A 23,748-nucleotide genomic window follows, 5' to 3' on the forward strand; every position below is an offset into this window, starting at 1 on the left:
TGGTTGTAAATGAGGTTAAGAGGTTGTTAGTTGAGTTAACACAATAAGAATTTAATTACAGGAGATTATTTATGAACCCCTATGACCCTGTATGATAAATCTGGGCTGGTTTATTACACATACTAGTCCTAACAAAACATTACAGCTGTAATCGAAAATGCTCAGCCTTTGTTTCACATCATGTACTTTTTATTATTGCACTATAGTAGATTATTTTATGATTATAATCATGTTTGATGCCACACTTTAAACAAAATCCAGCAATGTGAGCCAGCCATGTCGTTCCCACGGGTTTTATTAGCGCTGTGAAAGTAATTATGTTATTGACTTATAACACAATATATGAACATGGGCTTGATCGTTTTTGCTGACCTAAAAATAAAACATATGTTGACTTTGTTTAAAAAAAACAGTGGTTTTATTTGATTTACATATAACCTATTATCTAATATTATTTTATTTTTTGGCTGGATTATTGTTCTAGAAATAATTTCATTAAAATGTAAACTATAATATTGTCTAAGGCAATATTTGTTACACTAATGTATTGATAATGTAATAGCATAATCATATAATAATATATTACATTCCAAACGTAATAAAAAAGCATTTAAAATGTTTTAATATACATATGGCAAAAAAAAAATATTTTATTTGATTTATGGTTTAATAAAATAATAGCATAATAAAATAGTATGGTTATCTGCTATTACTATTCATATTTTCATTGGGCTGGTATATTGTTCCAGAAATAATTGCATTAAATAAAAAAAATGTTATATTGTCTATTTTAGAACATGTCTGCCATTGATATAATATAATATAAAGATAATATAATGGCATAATAAAATAAAATGTATATATTAAACTTTTTGATCTAAATATTAAATACAGTGTTTTTATTTTATTTATGTTATAATAGAACAATATACATAGATTACTTTATTAACAGGCATAGGTTTTATTATATGTTTTGAAAAATTTGTTCCAAGTACTGGGATTGTTTTAAGGCATTTTGAAAGCCAAAAGTCATTTGAACGCATAAACTTTAAACATAGTTAAGAAGTTTTTTTTCCTGAAAAATCTGGAACTCTAACCAGGAACCCTGTTTAATCATATTTTACTGGAACTGTGTGATCTGGGTCTGTCTGATTCAGCTGTTTTGGTTGTGATTAAGAAACTCTGAAGCAATAGTTCTGTAGGAATTATAGTATACAATTGGTTGGTCCTGTACTATTAGTCACAGTCTTACACAATACATTTGCCTTAAATCAACACTGTAACTGTTTATTAAAAACCTTGACGTAAGGCAGATTTGCTCTGTACAGTAACAGATCTGATAGCCTGACCTAAAGTTTGAATTTCTTATAACTTTTTTATCTTCATCCTTTCTTTTCCACTTTCAAGTTGTATTTTACATCATTTACATTGCAAAATACATTTTAGCCACATGAATAAAATGTAATACAAAAAAATGTATAAACTGAGAGAACACACTTTACAGTAACCGTCATTTTTAAAATAAATAATTACATCAAATAAAACCCCGTTAACTTTTTTAATAGCCCCAAACAGTTCCTCAGTTGAAGACTTAGTTACAAATATATGTTAAAGGTTTTTACTATAAATATGTTTAAAAAATTAAATTACTGAAATATAAATGCTAATAGTCAGCAGTAGTAATAGAGTACATGACCGTTCAAACAGCAGTTCAAGACAGATGGGAAAACCTGTATTGTTTGTGAACATTGTGTATTTATCTTTATTGGTGAAATTAGGCTTAGTGTCACAGAATAGTACCATGCTTTATGGTTCAGTAGGCCCAAAACACACAGGCAGTGCATTAAAGCTTAGTGTAAATTTACACAGCTGCAAGTGGCTTTCCATACTAAAGTGCAGGTCCATAGAGTTTATCTAGATTGTATTTATAGTTGGTTTAGAGTGTGTCTAATAGTACACACCCAAAGCCTTTGCATGAGTCCAGGTCCAAAACACTTACTGTATAATTGTGTCTATTAGAGAGTCCCAAAACCTTTATTGTAATTGTATGTCTGATATTATAGTCCCAAAACCTTTACTGTAAGAGTGTTTCTGTTAGTACAGGTCCAAAGCTTTAACTGTAAGAGTGTGTCTGTTAGTATAATCCCAAAACCTTTAGTGTAAGAGTGTTTCTGTTATTACAGGTTCAAAACTTTTACTGTAAGAGTGTTTCTGTTAGTATAATCCCAAAACCTTTACTGTAAGAGTGTTTCTGTTAGTACAGGTTCAAAACTTTTACTGTAAGAGTGTTTCTGTTAGTACAGGTCCAAAGCTTTAACTGTAAGAGTGTGTCTGTTAGTATAATCCCAAAACCTTTAGTGTAAGAGTGTTTCTGTTATTACAGGTTCAAAACTTTTACTGTAAGAGTGTTTCTGTTAGTATAATCCCAAAACCTTTACTGTAACAGTGTTTCTGTTATTACAGGTTCAAAACTTTTACTGTAAGAGTGTTTCTGTTAGTACAGGTCCAAAGCTTTAACTGTAAGAGTGTGTTTGTTAGTATAATCCCAAAACCTTTACTGTAACAGTGTTTCTGTTATTACAGGTTCAAAACTTTTACTGTAAGAGTGTGTCTGTTAGTATAATCCCAAACCTTTACTGTAAGAGTGTGTCTGATAGTACAGGTTCAAAACTTTTACTGTAAGAGTGTATTCAGTAGTACAGACCCAAGTCCATTAGCAGACGTGTGTGTCTGATAGAAAGAATCTATCTGATAGAACATGTAAGCGTGAGTCTGGTAGTACAGGCCCACAGCATTTACAGTAAATGTCAGGCTAAAAGTGTCTGTACACTCAGACACACGCTTACTGTGTATTGTAGTTTACTGGACCGAACCCTTTATTATAAGAGTGTGTCTAATGTTACAGGCCCCAGGCCTTTACTGTAAGGCATATGGTTTTTTTTCTGTTGTTTTTATTTGCCTTGCAAACAGATACACGTCCATGGCTCTTGTTGTCCTCCTCAGCTCATGCAAATTCAAGGCATGATGTTACACATTGCTATGATGTTTTACACAAAACTAATAGAACATACAGAAAGGGTTGTTTGTTACTGAGGGTATTAATTACCAGAAACACTCTCAGAGAAAGCCTGGGGGGCTAGAGATGTGAAAAATACTTCTGTCATAGAAAGTGCAAACCTGTCTGGCATCATTATATTCACAGACTGGTCCACAGCGCTGTCAAACTGCTTAAATTAGTGCTGGAGTTCTCAGACTTAGAGTGCTAAAACGGCCTGTCAGACTTGTACTTTTAAAGTTACATATCAAACTTTTTATGAGTGGCATTAACAGGTTAACAGAAGTTTTTCCTTTTTGCTAGAATATTCAAAGGTATTTTTCATTCCATGCGTGATTACATGGTTAGTTACATAAAGTTATGTTTCATTGTTGACCTAAATCTAACGTTATCTGACCTGAAGCTGTTTTGTAACTTACTTTGTAGTTTTTAAAGAGAAACAACCAAAATAGAACCCCACATGCATCTATGCACAACATTTAAGGACTTTTATCTCTTTAAAAACTTTCTAACATTGTATCTTATCATTCTAAAAGTCATCAAATATCAGACAATATGGAAAGTTTAACTTCAGCAGCAATAAATTAGCTTTATATGATTATTTTAAACATTTTATTGTTTCTGTATATATACTGTATATATATATACTACAGTTTATACAGTTTGGAAACTGTGTTTTCAGCAAAATAAATTATTGTCTGCAAATAAATGTACTTCCTGTGTTTCATCATGGGTTATAAATAATACAGAAATAAGTAAGTAATTGTAAAAACAGTAAACCATTGTTTATACCAGTGTTTATTTCTTTTATTGTTGATGATTATGGTTTACAGTCAATGAAAATCCAAAAATCAGTGTCTCAGAAAATTTGATTATTATACAGTCATATGAAAAAGTTTGGGCACCCCTATTAATCTTAAACATTTTTAGTTCTAAATATTTGGGTGTTTGCAACAGCCATTTCAGTTTGATATATATATGATCTAATAACTGATGGACACAGTAATATTTCAGGATTGAAATGAGGTTTATTGTACTAACAGAATATGTGCAATATGCATTAAACCAAAATTTGACCGGTGCAAAAGTATGGGCACCCTTATCATTTTATTGATTTGAATACTCCTAACTACTTTTTACTGATTTACTGAAGCACAAAATTGGTTTGGTAACCTCATTGAGCTTTGAACTTCATAGCCAGGTGTATCCAATCATGAGAAAAGGTATTTAAGGTGGCCAATTGCAAGTTGTACTCCTATTTGAATCTCCTCTGAAGAGTGGCATCATGGGCTCATCAAAAGACTCGCAATCAAATCCTCACAGCAATGCTCCAGAATCTAGTAGAAAGTCTTCCCTGCACAGTGGGGAGTTGCTCCAACAAAAGCAGGATAAACTATTTCTAATACCCTTGATTTTTTTTAAGAACTGGTTAATGAACAAATGTCTCAATACTGTTTTCCAGCTTGAGATGGCAGCACTATGAAGCTAAAGTTCTTATCAGACACTCAGTATGTTTCTCTCTCTCTTTATCTCTGTGTCTCTGTGCAGGTACCTGTTCAGGACTGGAAGTATTGAGACGAATGGAGATAAGTTCTACAACACCACGGTGGAGGTGCTACCCAGTGACGTAGGTCCCTAGTAACCATTTTAATGCTCAGGTTTCCAGAGTGACACTCAGTGTGATAAGGCTGACACGCTGTATCCAGTGACACGTCTCACTACGTGATCTGTGCATGTATATCTGTTTGTGTGTGTGTGTGTGTGTGTGGCTCTACCCTCCCACTTTTTCTTTTACACAATTACAAAAAGTCGACACCCTATACTGCTCCATCTAGCAGCTTCAACTGCGCAACTGGAGTAGATACTGTGTCTTTATTAACGCCCATCATTCATTCGTTAATTCATTCATTCATTTATTCCAAAGTGGTTCTTCTATGGTATCACTCAAAGAACAATGTAACATTGCTAAAACCAGACTGGTAAGGTGTGAAAAATGTGATTTTTCTGGGGCACCTATAAAAAGATGTCAGGGGCTAATTTTAGGGGGCTAAGTCTGAGAGATCACTGCTAGATATAGCTTTACAACTCATCCGTAAGACTTTTTGGCCAGTTCACAGACTTTGCACTGAGAAAACCAGCATGGTCATTTCAACAAATTGCCTGCCATGTAGGCCATCCATCAGCCAGCCACCATAGTTTTGTGTCTTGTTTGTAATGGTGCCGTAAACAAGCAACATGGACTGCTATGGAATAGACCTGCATCGTCTTTAGCGACTAATCCAGGTCCTGTGTGGGATCTGATGGTGGTCGGGTTTGAGTATGAAGGCCTCGTGGTGAGCTCTTCCACAGTGTCTTTGCTGTTTAGCTACACACTGCCCTCACATACGACAGTTAGTCGTAATGATATGTAATGATATGTTCAGGGCTTCCTGTGTTGCCTCTCATAGCGGGGCTTCCAACAGCCATTTTTTAACAGGATAATAATCACCACACATAGCAAGGTTTCCCAAGAATGTCTCTGACAGATTGGAGCACGTTCTTGTCCTGCCTGGTTGCCACATTTATTGCTAATTGAGCATTTGTGGGTAAATGTGCAGCTGGATGCAATAGGGAACCTGTATACCTCCATGTTCAACCATATATTATCTTGAAATGTGCAAATGGCAAATAAAGATTGAAACTTCAAACTTTATATTTGATGCTTTTGAAACTAAGAGTTTACAGACCCGCTTTCTTGTATCTGCTGTCTTACTGATCACCCTTATGTGTCATATAATAAACACAAAGTGTAAAAAACACAGGATTTTGACAGATGTCTGTGTTTGTGTGTTTATGTCTGTGTTTGTGTTTGTGTGCGTGTGTGTGTGTGTTTCAGACCTCAGTGAGCGGGCGGGTACAGAGAGGGGAGCTGCCATGCTGTAGACCGTCCTCTGAAGGCTTTGTGGTGATAGGTACACAAAAGTCATTTGTTTTACATTTGCTTTCAGTATTTAAAGCTTCCCCTGTTCTTCACCCTGTTCATTTGAATGAACACAGGAATTTGAATGACTTCTCTGTGTCCTGGAGAATCACCGGGTTCTGATAGGTCTGAGATAAGAAACAGTGAAACGTGTGTGTGTATGTGTGTGTATGTGTGCAATGTCATCATTGTATGGTTTGTTGTATAACTGTCTTTAATTCACGTTTCTGAGGAATCAGAAATGTATCTTTTAAGGTCCATATTATAAAAACGGCAAGCTGTACTCTTTTTGTCTGTGTTGTATTTATTTTGCTGTTTTTTATGTTACATTATTTATTTTGTTACATTATTTATTTTATATAGATTCAGAATTGGTAAGTTGTTTACAAAATAAGCAACAAATTAGTTTTTACAGAATGTTCAGAAATGTTATATTGATACTAACTAAAACTTTAACATTTAAAAAAAAAATCGAGTACATTTAGCGTGTCTGTTATAGCCATGACAGTGCACTAAAAAAAGCCACCGTTTGAGACTGTTTATTTCCTGTACATTCACACAAACTAAACAAACTACATTGGCTTTGAACTAACATTAACAAAATGAGATGTGCTTTTTCTACGGTGGCCGAGAAAGCCCAACGCAGTGCAAATTGAAAAGCGCTGCAAAAGCACAAAACACATCCATCAAAATTACAACACAGGCGCAGCAAATAGAAAAACGCGCTGCAAAAAGAAAAACGCGCTGCAAATAGAAAAACACGCTGCAAATAGAACCACAACACAACGGAAGTGAGTCACAACACAACGGAATTTTCCAGGGGGACCTTAAAAGATGCTGTACCAGCTGTATACAAAGGACAGTACGTGGCAAACAAGCTTCTGAAAAGTAAGTTATGTTTATTACCTGTGATTACCACGGTTGTGTGCATATTATTAAAAGTTCTGCTTCACAAAACGCCTTGTTTGCCACTTATTGTCCTTTGTACACATAGTGAAGTCCGAGACGTTACTGAAGACGCAGCTTAGCTGATACAGTATCTTTTAAGGTCCCCCGGGAAAATTCCGTTGTGTTGTGACTCACTTCCGTTGTGTTGTGGTTCTATTTGCAGCGCGTTTTTCCATTTGCAGCGCGTTTTTCTATTTGCTGCGCCTGTGTTGTAATTTTGATGGATGTGTTTTGTGCTTTTGCAGCGCTTTTCAATTTGCACTGCGTTGGGCTTTCTCGGCCACTGTATTTTTCTGTGTAACAACAATATTAACATATTTTCAATATATACACAGTATAATAAAAGTGCACGTGTGTTTATACGGTACACAGGTTTATTGATGGGCTTTCTAATCTCCTATTGGAAGATTTTTATAATCATGTTTTTTTTTCCTTTATCAGCAATATAAAATACATCAATATTTCATAAAAGTGTGTGTGTGTGTGTGTGTGTGTGTGTGTGTGCAGGTTCCTTTGTGAATGGAATAGCAGAGGGAGAAATTGACAGTGCTCTTCTGGAGATAGCTGCCTTACGTCTAGTCGTTCATTCAGACTCCGATGTCTGGGTCATTTTGAGTGAGGTAAGGCTCTTACTCCGCTATTAGCTTATAGTCATATTATGTGTGCCTGATTGTTACTACTATTTTAAAACACAAAAAAACAGGATTAGAGAATTCTCAATTCTCAAATCTCTACGATACTTCACAGCATGGAGTAAATAAACAGTAACTTTAGTCAAATTGGGGAGTGACACCACATACCAATTATGTATGGCATTGTTATTTCACAGTATCGATATATACACTCTTAGTTTGTATATACTATGTATAAATATATAACAAAAGCACCTCACATGCACGATTTCAGGATTTGTGATACATCTGTTAAACATTAAACTTATCCAGTGTTATCAGCCATGCCATAAACAGGTTAAGCCATAGTAACTTCCCCAACTCCTGAACATTGTGAAGCGAACATTGCCAGTCTACTGTAAACCATCTCCACCTGTTCTGACCTGCAGACACTCAGAGTAGCCTTGTACCTTTATCTCAGACAAACATTAACTCTTATCTAATGAGAAGTTATAGGGTGTAATAAAACATATGAGTGAGTCTCAGAGGAGCGAGCGGCTGATTAAACAGCTCAGCCGTTTCACTGGAAAATAAACAGCATGGCCTTTAGAATCTGCAGTTGGGAGTTGGCAAAACTTGCAACGGACTCCAGTGTGATCTCTGCCAACTATAACTGACTGGGGGGTCAGATAGACATGTAGTTGGGTAATACTGTAACTGTGAACACACGTTTTAAGATACTTCAGACTTCAGCGTTTAAATATGCAGACATTACTTAAAGGTAGAGATGGCGCCTAATATATGGCAGACAAAAATATTTTGTGGAAAAAAAAGGAAAAAAAAAATTATTATTGTAGTTTTGTAATTTGTTGTCTTTTAAAAAGGTCCAAGCTCCAGGTTTGACTTTTTTTCCACCAAAGCACCTGTTCAGGACTGTGCAACCCTATACACAGCTTTCATATGTTGTCATTTACCAACATTTCACCAGCACTGCTGTTACAATACAATCATCTCTCCATCCTGTGGCATTTATAATGTGGCTTAGTTGTGTCGCCTGTGTAGCGTCATTGTGTAAACATGTATTGCACACCTCTCGCATTTTTTTAGTCTTTTGTCTTCAATAAGTAAATCAGGTTTTTCGGGAATGACTTACTCTTATGCAAAGCATCTGGAATGTTTGGATTCTCTGGAAATGTTGCAACATGTGGTGTTATTTCAGTCTCTAGAGGCCTAATAACCAACGTCACTGTCCAGAAGCTACCTTTTACAATATTTGTTGTTGTCAGTTGCGGTCAAAGGCTTATTTTAAAGTAAGGTTTCTCTTAAAAGTAAGTCTTTTATATTTAATACAGTTTATTTAATGTAGGGGTGATTTTTACCATATCCGCAGTGCTGCCTGGTTAAATTGAATAAATTGAACAAATTTTATTCTATTAGTATATTGTAATAGTTTAGGCATTTTAATGAGTTAAAATGCCTAAACTATGTTGTTAACTATGTAATGTTATTTAGCTGTTTAATATCAAGCTATTTCAATGAGTCCACCCTGTGTCCACCCTGTCATCGGGGGATAACTCCCCCTAATGTTTGATATCAGTAACATCACAACCTTCATATTGTATTATTTTCAAGGGACTAAAGATTTTACTAGTTGTAAATAATATTTATTACATTGTTAAGGTAAACCTTAAGCTGTCCATTTTGTTGTGGTAAAGTATAAAATTAATAAAATTGTTAAACATTTAAAATATATTTTTGACTCAGAACAAGGACATCATGAACATTTTAACATGTCTGCAGCTCTAGGTCAATGCCATTTTTCGCAAAAATTCTGCACCTTGGCATGCAACTTCTTGTGATAGGGTTGATACGTGCATGACAGGAATTAAAAAGTTAAAAATACTGATTGACCCTAGTAGTAATACAAAGTGATTAAGCTGGAGAATATTATTTCTGTCTAGTCTTAATTTTTAGAAATATGAAAATAATTAAAATGTTACATATTTTTTGTTTGTTTGTTTCAAAGGCCAAAAGGCACAGTATTCTGATAATGACCCACCTACAGAATAAAAACTTGTCACTGAAAAAATCATGAAGAAAGAGAACTATTCTTCAGCATAATCCAAAAACAATCAGATAGACCGTTGCCAAAATGGGTTCTAAAAGTTTAATAAACCCAAACACTTATTAGAGAGGGTTAAAAAAATCATAAAGCAGGCTAATGTTAAGGGTTTTGTATGGCCTTCTCAAAGTCTTGTCCTCTATCTATTAAAAATAAAAATCTACAACAAAAACACTGACATACCAGAATTCCCACAAAAAGTTGTGAGGTGTTATCTTTTGAGTGAGGCTAAACCCTGGTCAGCATGCTAATGGCAAGGCAATGTGAGTTATGGGAGTTGGAGTTAGGTCTGATTGTGGATGCAGATGGATGGTGACGGTACCGTGATAGGATGCAGCACCTGTGTCCAGTGGTGAAATTTCCTCACTACGAAATATTTCACATCCAAGCATTACATCACCAAAGCAATGCAGGCAGGCTGAAACTTTTGGTAATATAGTGTATGTATGTTTGGTCAGCAGTGTGGTTACTAGAGCTAAGGTTTGGTTAAGAGTCACTTCTCTTCTCTCTGACAGGTTTTCATTAAAGTTTGATCAGCGGTGAAGTGTGGAGGAATCATCAAGCAGGATCGACTCCTATAGTATAACAGCACCTCCTGCTGGTCGGGAACTGGTCACCTACTACTCTCCAGAGATGCACATCATTCTCTTTGCATTATATCTGGTTTTTCTGCACTTTGGACAGATAGTGTGTGCAGGGATCTGAAGACTGACCACTGAGTGTGTCTGAACAGTGAAATTAAATTATTTTCAGAGTAATTATAACTCAGGAGCTGTGGTTTGGAAGAACAGGGTGAAAACTACTGATTGAGTCACTGTACAACACTGGAAAAAGGGAGGTGTGGTGTTTTAAGAAGACCACTGGAAATACAGAACTTTGGATTAAGCCTGTCACAATAAGTATATTAGGGACTTCACCCAATATATGGGCCTGACCTTTTTTATTAATTAGTTTACATGTAAAGTTTGTTGCCAGATAATCTCATCTTATTTGTTGTATTTAATCCCTGCACACTAGAAAGCAGTGTTTTACTCTGTCATTAGAGCCCATTGTTCTGATTGGATAAAAAGCAATATATTGTAGTATATTGAATCATAATCACTTTAATGTGATGCATATCGTATCACCAAGTTCTTGCCAATACACAGCCCTATACTTATATATATATCAGTAATATTATTTATTTATTAATGATGAGACTATATATTGCCCAAAAAAAAATAGTTCTCGTGACAGGCCTACTTTTAACTATAAGCAAAGTTGGTGAGTTTACAACAGGGCTTGGGTAAGGGCTGTGAACCAACTCTGACTTTAAACTACACACTGGACAACCCCAGATTTTATTTATATAAAAAAATGCAAATTACTCTTTATATTTGTTTTTTATTAAGAGCAATGCATTGTTTTCTAGAGCCAAAGCATCTAATATTGTTATTATTATTTAAATGGAATTTATTATCAGATTTATTGACATTGTATGCCAATTCAGTCAGTCTTACAATAAAGCCCAATATGAAGCCATATGTCATATTTATTTGAAATATGACAGTAAATGATTCCTATGTATTGACTTGCTTGACTTTGTTTCATACACAATATAGACAAAAGTGAAGGGACACCATGCATTGTTTGCTCATTCATTGCTTTTTTGTGGAGTAACAGTCTTCCTAACAGATTTTGAAGCATTGCAGTGAGGATTTGATTGCATTTATTAACAAGAGCAGTATTAGTAAAGATGTTGGATAATTACCACCCCACCTCATTAGATCATCAAGGCTTTACATTGCTTTAGCCCATGCCGGGCATTAGGCACAGTATAGCAGTTAGGGGTGGGACAAAATATTGATATTGCAGTATATTTTATATTTTCTGTTTAAAATACATTACAGAATCACAGTACCGTGATATTGTTATCATTGGCAACTTATCATAAAATGCCATCTATGTCTGGAATAGGTTGCTTATGTAACTTAAAGTAGCTAAATCGTGCATTCATTAAAATTCTTTTGGGGTATCCACAAACATTTGGACATATAATGAATGATAACAGCAGGAAGGCAAATGGTTTTAAGTTTCCAGGTTACTTTAAACACCTGCTGTTCATTTCCAAATGCAAACAGTCCACCAGAACCATTAAAACATCAATGTCATCCACCTCCTTATAGAACTGGCTTCTGTAGGGATTATTAAGCAGAAACCAAGCAGCCTTATTTCTCCTTCCGAACACCTTTGGAAACCCTGTGGAAAAGTGAAACGTAAATGGGATGGAGGTTTAGTGTGAATCACTTATTACAAACAAATTACTTCAGTTATCTGATTGTATTGAGTAGTCAAGTGAACAGCATACTATTTTTAGAGAGTAGGTAGGAGAAGGGTCTAAACATCTGATTAAGGATTCTGATAAAAGAGAGCTTGATTTAGCTTATTAATCAATCAGGAGTTGCTGTCCAAACAAACTAAAGCCTACACTGTAATGACTTAAAGATAATCTTCCCCTTCTGACGTAGCTGATGTACACTCATTGTCAAGAGATTGTTGCACCCAGAAGAAATCATCCAACAAAAATATATCTAGTGTAGTTGTGCCAGCCTGTCATAGATTCAAGATGAATAGTTTATTGTCACACGTCCAGAAATTACTTTAATAAGGTCTTGCAACCAATGGCCCTCCTTTTCTGAGCACAAACTCCAGTGCTCGTCCACATACTGATGCTGTCTCAAGATCTTGCTTGGAAGCCACAGATAATATGCCACAGCCAGCTGCATCACCAGACCTGTCCACGATTGAAACGGTGTGGGATGCTATTAGGTGCACTGCCAACATGCCTACCACAAAATCTGCTGGACCTGCGTGAGAATATTCAAGCTGCACAGGATGGAATACCACAGGATACCATAAGGAATCTCTACAACTCAATACTGAGAAGTCTGGCTCTACTTCTGTAGCTCAAGAAATATGACCATGAGTTGCTCAAATCAGTCTAAAGTTTTAGTAATTTATTTCTTCCTGACAACATTTATCATCTTTCTGAATAGCATCGCAATCCCACAATTTCTTTCGGATGCAACTATTTCTTTATAGAGCGCATGTTCATAATGTAGCTTAAATGCTGAAAAAACAACAAAAAAAAACAATGTGAAGTGTGAATCTAATTCTGAGGTTATTGTCTGGTTGCAAAGCAAAAATCAAATTACATGTATTGTAAATTTGGGTTTTACTAATGTCTGAAAACTCATATTTGTGATATTTTAGCAGTAATCGGAGTGAGAAAAACATTAAAAAACACTCATTCAGGTGGAGTTATAAAATAGGGAGAAGGAAGGGTATATCTTGCATTCTACTTCAGCAAATTCAGTTCCCCACTCATCAGGCTTCCTGCTTCGGCAGTAAATTTTCTCCACTGTTAGTTAATTATAGCGCTCTTCTTCAAAAACACCAACCATCCATGCCCAGGTGAGATGAGGGGACTGAATAAAGGCAGCGCACATATGCAGGGGGACTGACATCACTGCAAGGACTCATTCAAAGGCAAAACAAAAATATTTATTAAAACAGGCACTAAAATATACTGAACAACAGTAAAACACTACACAAACATGAAATACTGTTCAGGGATTTGGGGTACACACACAACTGTAATGTTGGCCTGCAAAACTCTGTAGTAAAAAGCACCAGGAAAAAAGGGTCACAAATTCCATTCCCTGAATTACTGTTACCTAATTCCTCAGGTTACTCATGACACAAGGTGACACACAGGCAGTACAGCAGCGGGTAGTTCTGCAGGTCACATCAGAGTTGTGCCATCCCAATAAAAACAAAACAGCTAAACATAAAATACAACAGCACCAACAAAAATTTGAACAATAAATTAAATTAAACACAGGTCAATACAGTTCAATTAGTTCTCTGAAATGTTAATATCCTGCCCTAACATAAGGCAAAAAAACTACAATAGAAAATATTGATGGAAAAATAATGGGAAAAAAACATTTGCAAAAGCTGCCCCTGCACTCGTCAAAATAAAGGTCCTACAAATTGTTCTTTAGCAAATGACACAGAAGGTCTGTCATAACTTTAGGTCAATATTTTGTACCAGAAAAAGATTTTTATTATTTTTTGCCACTGATATAATAATTATATAATAGCACAACTTTAGTTTTAAAAACGAGCAATTTTGAGTATACATCATGGATATTTGAATATACTCAACTTTGAATATATACTATGTATTAAAAAATATTTAGAATTAGTACACAACTGGGATGCACACATTTATTGTGCAACTGGCTACAATTCCAGTAATGTTTGTTTTCATGTAAGCAATCACACAAGGAAAAGTAATCAACTATATAACTTACTATATTATGTATCAAATGTAACTTAATGTTAAAATTTGTGAGATCATATCAATATATTGTTTAATGGCACAATTATCATGATACACCTATACAGAATAACCATTTTAGTTCCATAAAGGAGTACAGTATGTTTATGATAACTTTAATTTGTTGAAAAGTTTCTTTAGACCTTTAGATGCTTCTTAATAGAGACTTAATGTGGTTCTTCTATGGCATCTTCTAAATGACTCTTTGTAGTGCCTTTATTCTGAAGTGTGTGTGGTCATGGAATAGAACAACTCGCCCTTAAGTTTAGAGATGTTTTGCAACACACACTATATAATATTATATAAGTTAAGCAGCATCAAAATAAACTTATTAAATAAGCTTGGTGATCATGTGAAACACGCCAAGCAAATGTAAACATTAGCCAATTTAGCTGCATGTGGGTAAGACTAAAAAGTAAACTGTGCAGAGTTGGCAAAGGGGGTTCTGACTCAAACTAGACAGCAGGGGCAGAGGAAGGGGCTTCTCCCTTACTTTCGTTTGCTTTTGGAATCGGTGGTTTGAAAGACGCTGGACGCTGACATGAGGTTCTCGATGTACTGACCCAGAACCTGGTTTTCTGACTTTAGCTTCAGGTTCTCCTCTTTCACAGCATCCACTCGAGCCGAAAGGTCTGTAAATAGAGAAAGAAAACAGGTTACAGCCCACAGGCATCAGTGGAACATCTGCGTTTAAATGCTTTGGAGCAGTTTCGAGACTGGGTTAAGCATAGCCTTAACTACAATGCATTTTGACTGAAGATTCTACAATATAGTCTTTACTATGGGAACTGCTCGTTTCATTTAAACAAACATATTTTGACAGAGGTTTTAAAGAGTGCCAAGGCCTCAGTCTGTGGGTGTTTTAAATTGGACATATATTTCTCCTACCCTCGAGAGTGTTCTGCAGCTCCAGGACCTGGTTTATGAGCCTTGTCTTCTCCTCCAGCTCCACCTGATTTTCCATGTCACCTAAACAGACGTGAAAAGTCCTTCTTGTTGGATTAAGGACTTCTGATTACTACTTAGAATTCCTTCTGTTTTTTTTTTTTTTTAAATATTAAAATATAAATCAGTTTTTTTGCAATCTATTTTTCCAATACTATACAGCCCTAATTTAGTTATATAGGGTTTGTTATATTTTTATGCTACTGCCCTGCAAAAAGATAATCTAAGTTGATCCAGTTCTGCAGTCTAGTTTACACAACTAGAGTAGTTTACTTACCATCCACATCGGAGTTCATGGTGAAATAATCGTCTTCCTTTTTGGAATGCAGGGCTGCGACTCAGGGGCACTGAATAACAAAGGCAAAACAAATTATACTCCAAATCAGTGTTTTCCATTGCATGCTACTCAAATGTTGTCGGGCACGATAGAATTTCGGCTCTTGTTCAAGAATATTCATACATGCAAACATATCGCCTCTGATTGGCTAACAGCACTGCGACACCAGGACGCAGCGAGACGGACAACAGTTAGAAATGTTTTAAAATAGACATTTTTACACTAATAACAGTCTTTGCAATGTCATATGTTTCTTTACAACATGTGTAATGCCCTGCTAAGAGCAGTTTAGTTACTGACCCAGTCTTAAGAGTCTCTGTAAAATGCAAAATTTGATTGCATTCATTGAGCTCCGTTATTCAAACACATTCAAACAGTGCCAATCTTTATGTATCTGCTCCTATTTTAGTGGCAGCACATCTGAGCAGTAGCTAAATGCATTTTTTGGTCAGAAGCGATGTCAACATATATTCTAACATATATAGCTAACCTAACCATGTGTTTTAAACGGCAGTTTAAGGTCAACTAGGATAAGATTACAGATAATGCTAACTAACCTGGATGAAGCAGCTGTAACCAGGGTGAGTCTTTATGCTAAGCTAACATTAGCTACATAGAAAATAGTGGTGATTTAAGGCTAAACTCAGATAATAGGACAAACTGGCAATACTTAAACACTGCTAGTAACGCGACTATCACAAAAAAGTATTTCGTTAATAAATAGTATCAGCCCTACTTGTGGACGCTTGCGAAGCTAAGCTAATAATCTTAACAGAGAACTGACTGACCAACAGCTGACATAATAAACAAACAGGCTTTTCTGCTCAGAAACTCATTATTTCTTCTCTGTATATTTATACAAAACTGCAGCACTCCTTAAACCCCCGAATACACCTTTAACAGCTGAATACTCACCTTATAAAGAGAATAAAATGTAATATTTTATTATATTTATGCCTGAAGGGCCGGTCAGTGCTGCGGTCTTTTTCCCACCCGTATTCGCACAGGATATGCTAACATCCCCTTCTACCCCAGGATTGGCTAGCAGCTCACGTACAAGAAACAGTCCACCAATCATATCGCAGAGGATTAGCTGCTATCAGCCAATTGTAGCACAAAGTGGGCGGGATAAATAGGAATAGAGGTGTGAAAAAGAGGTTGTTTAATTCATTTTTTAAAAGGACCGTTTCTATAATATACACATGAATTTCAAACTATTCATGAAGGAATACTGTAATAAAGGAATATGGAATGTCAATTATTAGATAAAATAAATAAATAAATAAATATATTCTTTTTAAACCTACCAATTTCTATAAAATATCGTTTTTTATATAGTTCTTATAAAATATATCTTCTAAAAAAATATATATATAAGTTATTTTAATGTTTACGACTCAAATCAAGATATATTTTAGAAGCCTAAACCAGATCTTCTAAATAACAGCTGGCATGTCTGATTGGCTCCTATAAATACTCTGTAGTTAAGGTAGCTAGGTAAAAAAAAATTGCCAATGGCACATTGGATTAAACAATCCGGATCATGTTTCCCATAATCTGCACTAGGGATGAACTGATGTGGGAATTCTGGGCCACTTTCATATTTATAAACATATTTATAACTTACACAGAGACAAGACACCCTGATATAATTTTTAAACTAATAAAAAAAATAATTAAAAAGATTTTAAATCAAAGGATTTTAAAGTTGCATGGCCAGTGTTGGCCAAGTGTAGTAGTGCAGCCAGAGTCGCTTGGTCCTTTACTGGCATACAATCAATTTGTAGTAAAGTTTGAAACATTGGCCATATCAGCCAATGTCGACGATTTTAGAAAATCATCTACATAGTCTAGTGTTTTTGTCACAACACCCAAGTTGGTTAGACAGTAAGATTGTGTGAAATGTTAGAGCAATAGTACACATACATATTTTTTTATTACCCATAACATTCAAATCACTGAAAGATTAACTGAATTACACTGATGATCCGGATCCAAACACATCTGTGGATATAGGGGAGGATATATTAAGCAGTGATCGAACAATCAGTTCTTGAAGGCAGATCTTGTCAGTTGTTCCTGGTGTGCAGTGGTCAGTCCCTACGAGCGCTCCAAAGAAAAACAACCAGTAAACCAGCAAAAGGGTCATGGACACCTATGCCACTTCCAGGACTTAAATAATAATGTCAATCATTTTCAGGAAACAATGGCAAAGATCATTATGAGTAAATAGTTATTTTATTTTTTCATTTTGTAAACAATGGAGTCAAAGCTGGCATTTCGATCTTAGTTTACAATGGAATCTAAAATCTGTGAATCTGTTACTTCATGTCTGTTTAAGTGATTCAGAGCTCAGTTTTAACAATCATATCTATTACAAAGTTAGCCTTTTACCACTTGAAAATCATAGCAAGATTCAGAGACTTAATAAGGGCAGAAGATCTAGAAAAACTCTTTCACGCCTTTATTTTCAGTTGATTAGCTTACTTTAACGGCCTCATCACCAGCCCTCACAAAAATGTATCAGACAACTGCAGCTTATTCAGTCCACATAAGTCTGACAAGGAGGCAGGACCACATCAGTCCAGTGCTAATATTAATACACTGGCTCCCGATAAGCTGGAGAATAGAGTTTAAAATACTGCTCCTCGTCTACAAAGAATAAAATGGGTTTGGACCGGCTTACATTTCTGATATACCGGAGAAGTACAGGCTCTATTAAACTACTCAGATCTGTAGAGGCACATGGCAAAACAGCCTTTAGCCATTATGCTGCGGTCAGCTTGAATAAACTCCCAGAAGATGTGATGTGTGCTCAGACTGTGACCTTGTTTAAGAACAAGCTAAAAACATATTTATTTACCTCTGCTTAACTGTTTAACTTGCTGTACTCTTGCAGACTTTTAGTCCTTTGTTTATTTATATTTTCATTTATTTTAATTCCTCTTAAATAAGTCTTAAATTTCATGTTCATTATTTTTATTATACTTCTTTTTGTTCTCACTTTTTATTCTTTTTTATTCTTTTAATTATTTGTTTTGTAACTTTCTTTTTAAACTGTTCTGTATTCTGTATTTCTTAAATCTTTTTGTAAAGCACTTTAAATTTCCTCGTTGTATGAAAGGTGCTTTACAAATAAACTTGCCTTGCCTTGCTATCAATAGTGCAAAATGAGCTCATGACAAGAAGTCTTTATTTAGACCTGGAGAACAATTTGATGTTGAGATATTTATCCAGGAGTGAGAGAATGATGCCTCCAGCAGCTGTCACAGTCAGGGTGAGCATAACAACTATGATCAGGTAAAATCCTGGTAATCTGGAAAGAAACAGATCCTGCCTCAGAGATACACAATATATCTAAATGCATTCAGATACCAATTTGATTGATTGATTTAATCAATGGTAGAGACCCCACAGAGCAGTTATTATTTGGGAGGTATGTCATAATATTCTCAGCAGGGCAGTGACACTGGCATGGTGGTGGTGTATGAGGTTTCAGATGTGCTGTGCTGGTACGAGAGGATCAAACACAGCAGTGCAAACTCCTGTGGGCAGCGTCCTTTAACCACTGATGAAGGACTAGAATATGACTAACACAAACTCTGCAGCAACAGCTGAGATTCTGTCTCTAACTTCACATCTACAAGGAGGAGCTGATATAGGCAGGAGTGTAAGTGTAAGGAGCAGTAAGTGAGCAGTGTTTAAAAACTCCAGCAGCACTTCTGTGTCTGATTTACCACTTGTACCAGCACAACACACACTAACGTCTCATACACCAACACCACCATATGTTAGTGTCACTGCAGTACTAAGAATGAATGACCCACCATCTAAATAATACCTGCCCTGTGGTGGTATATCCTGTGGTGTCCTAATCATTGAAGAACAGAGTGAAAAAAAGATAAACAGGTACAAGACTACAGAATGTAGCTAATGTTACTGTAAACTCTTTACTGATTGTTTACTGCACTCTGGCCTTTACTAAAGTCAGTGAACACAATAAAACAGTAAAAGGCAATATAATAAACACATAAAAATCTCCTTCCTTATACACAAAAGTAATCTCTTTTCTCTGGTGTTTAAAATGGTGCTTCATGTTATGCTGAATCTGCAGGTTTATGGGGCAGCTCCAGCCTTTCTACTCTTTGGCCTCTAAATGTCAGTAAACTTGAACTTGTGTGCAAACATGAACTTGAGGATTTATGAGTAAGGAGTGGAGAGAACAGAAAAATATAAATATGCCTTTGAACTCAGTGAATTACATTTATTTTAATAATAATAATATTATTTTAAGCATCTTTCAAGTAAAAGTAGTAACAAAGTAGTAATAGAAATAAATGGTAGTATTAGAAGTATTAGAAAAAACAGAAATAGATAAACAGAAAATAAAAAAAAAACAGAAATAGATTTTCTATAGTCTACAAGTAGTATTAGTAGAAACAGTAGTAGTGGAAGTACTAATAAAACTATTACTGCACACAATAGAATAGTAGTAGTAATATTTGTAAATTACAGTAGTATTAGACGTTATAGTTGTCATCGTAGAAGAATACTACTACTTTTAAAACTGTAAAAGTAGTAGTAGAGTATGTAATTGCACTACATGAAAATGTAATATTACTTCTCTATATAGAAGTGGAGGTAATAGTGATGTAAATCTAGTAATAATCATAAAAAACTAGTAATACATCAAAAGATTGATGTAAAACTAGTAATAATCATAATCATATTACCAAATGTGATTAATGGTGATTGCTGTGTGTTTACGTAAATATGTATCACATGTTGGCAACTACTTAATAGCATTAATAGCATGCCATTAATAGCAATTAATGGCATGTTTTCAGTAATTAATAGTTTGTTGTGATAATGTTTTTTATTTCACCTGTAATTAAAATTAGAATATTTTAGGGCGGGGCTACCTGTGTATACATACCTCCTAAAAATGGAGGAATGGGGTTCTTCTTCACTGATAGGAAGCAGACGCTAGCTACAACTAGGTGAGGGATGTATGTAATTGTGTGTAAGACTTAAATGACTTTGCGGTCATAGTATTTTTCCTCTTATTAGTGTAAAAACAGATAGTAAAAGTAGTATTAGTAGTTAGTAGTAGTAGAAGTTGTGCTGGAGAAGTAGTAGTAACAGGAACAATTCTAGTGGTAAAAGTACACGTAGTAGTAGTCATAGTAATACTAATATTGAAAGTAGTAGTAGTAGTAGTAGTAGAAGTAATGGGGTACAAGTAGTAGTAGTGTTAAAAAAACGTAGTAGTAGGAGTAAAAGTAGACTCTGGATTAGATTAGAGGAATATGAGTTGTAAAAGAACTTGACTGTTATAAATGTATTATAGAGTGTAGAGGATTTGATTATTTTAAATAAAATCAATTTCACAATGTTTGTTTATAAATGATTTAACTTCATATTGTTCTTACCTCCCTCTGGATGAATTCGAATAGCCAGTAAAATAGATCTCTCTGCCCACAATATACACCAGTCCAGCCAGCGCAGCTAAAGCTGCATAAAGACATACAATATAAAAACACATCTCTGAGGGTAAAACATGACAAGATAATATTGCTGATAATAATGTTATTCTCCTGATGAAATGTGTGAAGTAAAAAGTGAGGTGCAGTAATCAAGTTAGAGTGATTTTACAATAACAAAAATAACAGAGTAAATGTATTAATTTAAAATATAATTAAAAATTAGGACAGATCAAAGACAATCTTTCCAAAATACCAAGCATGAGTGAAAGTGGTGTAATTTCTCTAACATCACTGTCACTCACATATAACATTACATTACACATACCTTCATTACAAAACAGTCCAGATGCCCACAGCACCACCAGAAACATGGGAAAAAACTCCACTCCATTCTGGCTAAAAAAAAAGAGCAGAATGTCTTTTAATACAGGAGACATGCGCTGGTCTGCAGAACACACGTGTGTGGGGTTCAATGAGCTCAAAGGCAAAAAAGAAGCAATAGTAGTTAGAGTAAAAGTAATAGTTTAGAACAAGACTTACTACTGATTATCTACTAATTATCTCTTATTAGTAGTAGATAGTTTAATCTAAAACTAAGCTTTATTCATGTCTGATAAATCAACCCTAGATTTGATGAGATTAGATTAGTAGGAGTACTAAAAGTAGTTGTAAATGAGTTGTATATGGATATGTCCTGTGCAAAACTGAAGTGTAGTAGTAGTAGAAGTAGTTAAAGTCATACTAAAAGTGGTAGTAGGAAAAACAACAGACACAAAATTAGATTAGGTCAGATTGCTAGGTGTAGTTAAAGTAGTTTAAACATTTAAATGAGTTGTATAGTATGCACAAGCATAAATCAGATGTAAATTTAGATTAAATCAGAGTAGGATTTAATAATACCTCGGTTTTTGTTTTAACTTAAATAAATTAAATGTTAAAGTGATCTTAGTGGCTGAGATTTGTCATATTTTAGACAAAACTGTCATTAGAAGACCTTTAGTGGTCGGATTGAATCACACAAATCCTTATTTAAAGGTTATTCTAGAAAAAATGTCCAAGATCAACAGCAGGCTTAATTATTTATATAAATTTCAGTCTGGGTTGTTTTAACTCACTGTGCCCGAAAAGTCCTCTCAAACTCTGGGGGCCCGTTCACTGCAGGGGGCATAATTTTATGCTTCATCCTGGACCAGCCGACACGCCTGGCCTGGAACCCTTCAGATACAGAGCAAAGCTGTACTGTAATACTGGAACATTAACTCAATTCACAGTAAAAATCTGTACATTTTTAGAGTTAAGAAAGAGTTCTTTTATAATTATAATTTAAATCAGTGACAGAGTTGACATATTTGCCTTTCTGTTTAGACTAGATTCCAAACAGCAGTGTATGAAATAAATAAATAAACACAATAAACAATTCAACCAATAAAAAGCTACTATTTATGCATCCTCAACACTTAATGTATCAAGATATTATAGTTATTAGATAAATGTTGAACATACAGCTCTGGATTAAGAGACAAACATTAAGAGACGCTGTCCAAATTTTTAACATTTATTTGTAAAAGATTCAATGTAGTATTTTTGTATAACATGTTTCCCGCCAGAAGGCAGAGTGACGTCACCGAGTGCTGTTACATCCTTTTTTAAATGAGCACTGTTTGCTGTTTATTTGGAGTTTTAAATCAGAAAATGGTGACACACTCAAATATGAATAAATTTTTATTACTGAAATAACAGATAATTCAATGAAGTTGGTGTAATTAGTAAGCATAATTCTGATAGTAAAGTATGTTAAATAAACCTCAAATAAAGTTTTGGTTGCCTTAAATCTTTTAAAGTTGAAGAAGGACAAACAACCTTAAAAACACCATTTATTTAACAATGCCTATTAAACATCGGTAAATGTACACATTCTGACGCGGAATCAACGTTCATTAAAAGGTTTTGACTGGTTGTACTGAGCTCTGAATATCTACATTCACTATATGCTTTTAACTGAAAGGTTTTTCCTACAAATAATATTAAGAATCAATAATCATTATTTAAATGTCCCTTTTAACACTGCAATACCACAGTAGAGGCAATGGGAATAGAATACAATTGAGATACACATATTTAATGTAAACATAGTTTAATACAAACCATAAAATCACAACGTTGAATCAATGCTGAATTAATATGCACAAACAAATCAATTCTGACGTGAGAGAACAACAATGTATGCACGATGGGAAAAACATATTTAATATAAAAATGAATGTTGAATGTATGAATCAGGAGGTGAAGATGTAAAAGTCAAAACTTTACACATCAATGTTTATTAATAGTGATTAATAAATGTATTATTATTATAACTGATTCAGAGTGAAAGTGTTTTTGGTAAAATAAGAGAGTTATCTGATACACATGAACTGTTCTCTAAATTTATGAATAAACCACGAAATCTTCTATTTCCAACATTATTGATAACTGACACTTTCCTCTAACCAGTCGAGGTTCAGTCACTCACCCAGGAGGAAGGCTGACATCACGGACACTGCGGCCAGAAGAACAGGTTGATCTGTGCTGCTCATTTTTATTTTTAGGAAAGTTTTTCTCTCCGATTAAAATTGACTTCTGCTCCACAATCAGCTCAGTGTTAAGGTGCTTGCACACTGCACGCGGTAGGTGCGGCGCGGTACGCTGACCCCCATAGGATTCAATAGTGTCTAGAGCGGTAGAGCGGTGCGTCGCTGCCGCGGAGCAGAGCGGAAAGCGGCGCGTTTCCCCGCCCATAACCACGCCTCCACCGCGCTACCGCTTACCGCGGGCAAAGTTCAACATGGTTCAACTTTGACCTCGCGGCAAGCGGTACCTCGGCAGAAAACGCATGACGTGAACTCACGCGACTAGAGAGAA

At 35.2% G+C, this 23,748-nt stretch overlaps 3 protein-coding genes across 3 annotated transcripts in view; 1 reads left to right on the forward strand and 2 right to left on the reverse strand.

Moving 5' to 3' along the window:
• Positions 1 to 11,311, forward strand: part of zgc:154054 (Glyco_transf_54 domain-containing protein) — a 35,573-nt gene extending 24,262 nt beyond the window's left edge. The window contains exons 12-15 of the mRNA XM_007229860.4: positions 4,604 to 4,682; positions 5,931 to 6,006; positions 7,470 to 7,582; positions 10,211 to 11,311. Of these exons, the coding sequence (XP_007229922.3) occupies positions 4,604 to 4,682; positions 5,931 to 6,006; positions 7,470 to 7,582; positions 10,211 to 10,228 (286 nt within the window). The 3' untranslated portion in view covers positions 10,229 to 11,311. The remainder of the gene's footprint in view (positions 1 to 4,603; positions 4,683 to 5,930; positions 6,007 to 7,469; positions 7,583 to 10,210) is intronic.
• Positions 11,312 to 13,216: 1,905 nt separating this feature from the next.
• On the reverse strand, positions 13,217 to 16,395 carry scocb (short coiled-coil protein b). The gene is made up of 4 exons (XM_007229862.4): positions 16,277 to 16,395; positions 15,302 to 15,371; positions 14,968 to 15,048; positions 13,217 to 14,711 (listed from the first exon to the last, which is right to left on the reverse strand). Exons 2-4 carry the CDS (start codon positions 15,318 to 15,320, stop codon positions 14,569 to 14,571), a joined length of 243 nt encoding a protein of 80 aa, XP_007229924.1. The 5' UTR covers positions 15,321 to 15,371; positions 16,277 to 16,395; the 3' UTR covers positions 13,217 to 14,568.
• Positions 16,396 to 17,580: 1,185 nt separating this feature from the next.
• mgst2 (microsomal glutathione S-transferase 2) lies at positions 17,581 to 23,510 on the reverse strand. The gene is made up of 5 exons (XM_007229864.4): positions 23,360 to 23,510; positions 21,963 to 22,062; positions 21,173 to 21,243; positions 20,794 to 20,875; positions 17,581 to 18,677 (listed from the first exon to the last, which is right to left on the reverse strand). The coding sequence occupies exons 1-5, from the start codon at positions 23,421 to 23,423 to the stop codon at positions 18,554 to 18,556; spliced, it is 441 nt and encodes a 146-aa protein (XP_007229926.3). The 5' UTR covers positions 23,424 to 23,510; the 3' UTR covers positions 17,581 to 18,553.
• Positions 23,511 to 23,748: the final 238 nt, after the last annotated feature.

This window comes from Astyanax mexicanus, chromosome 10 (genome assembly GCF_023375975.1).
Source record: "Astyanax mexicanus isolate ESR-SI-001 chromosome 10, AstMex3_surface, whole genome shotgun sequence".
Classification (NCBI taxonomy): domain Eukaryota; kingdom Metazoa; phylum Chordata; class Actinopteri; order Characiformes; family Acestrorhamphidae; genus Astyanax; species Astyanax mexicanus.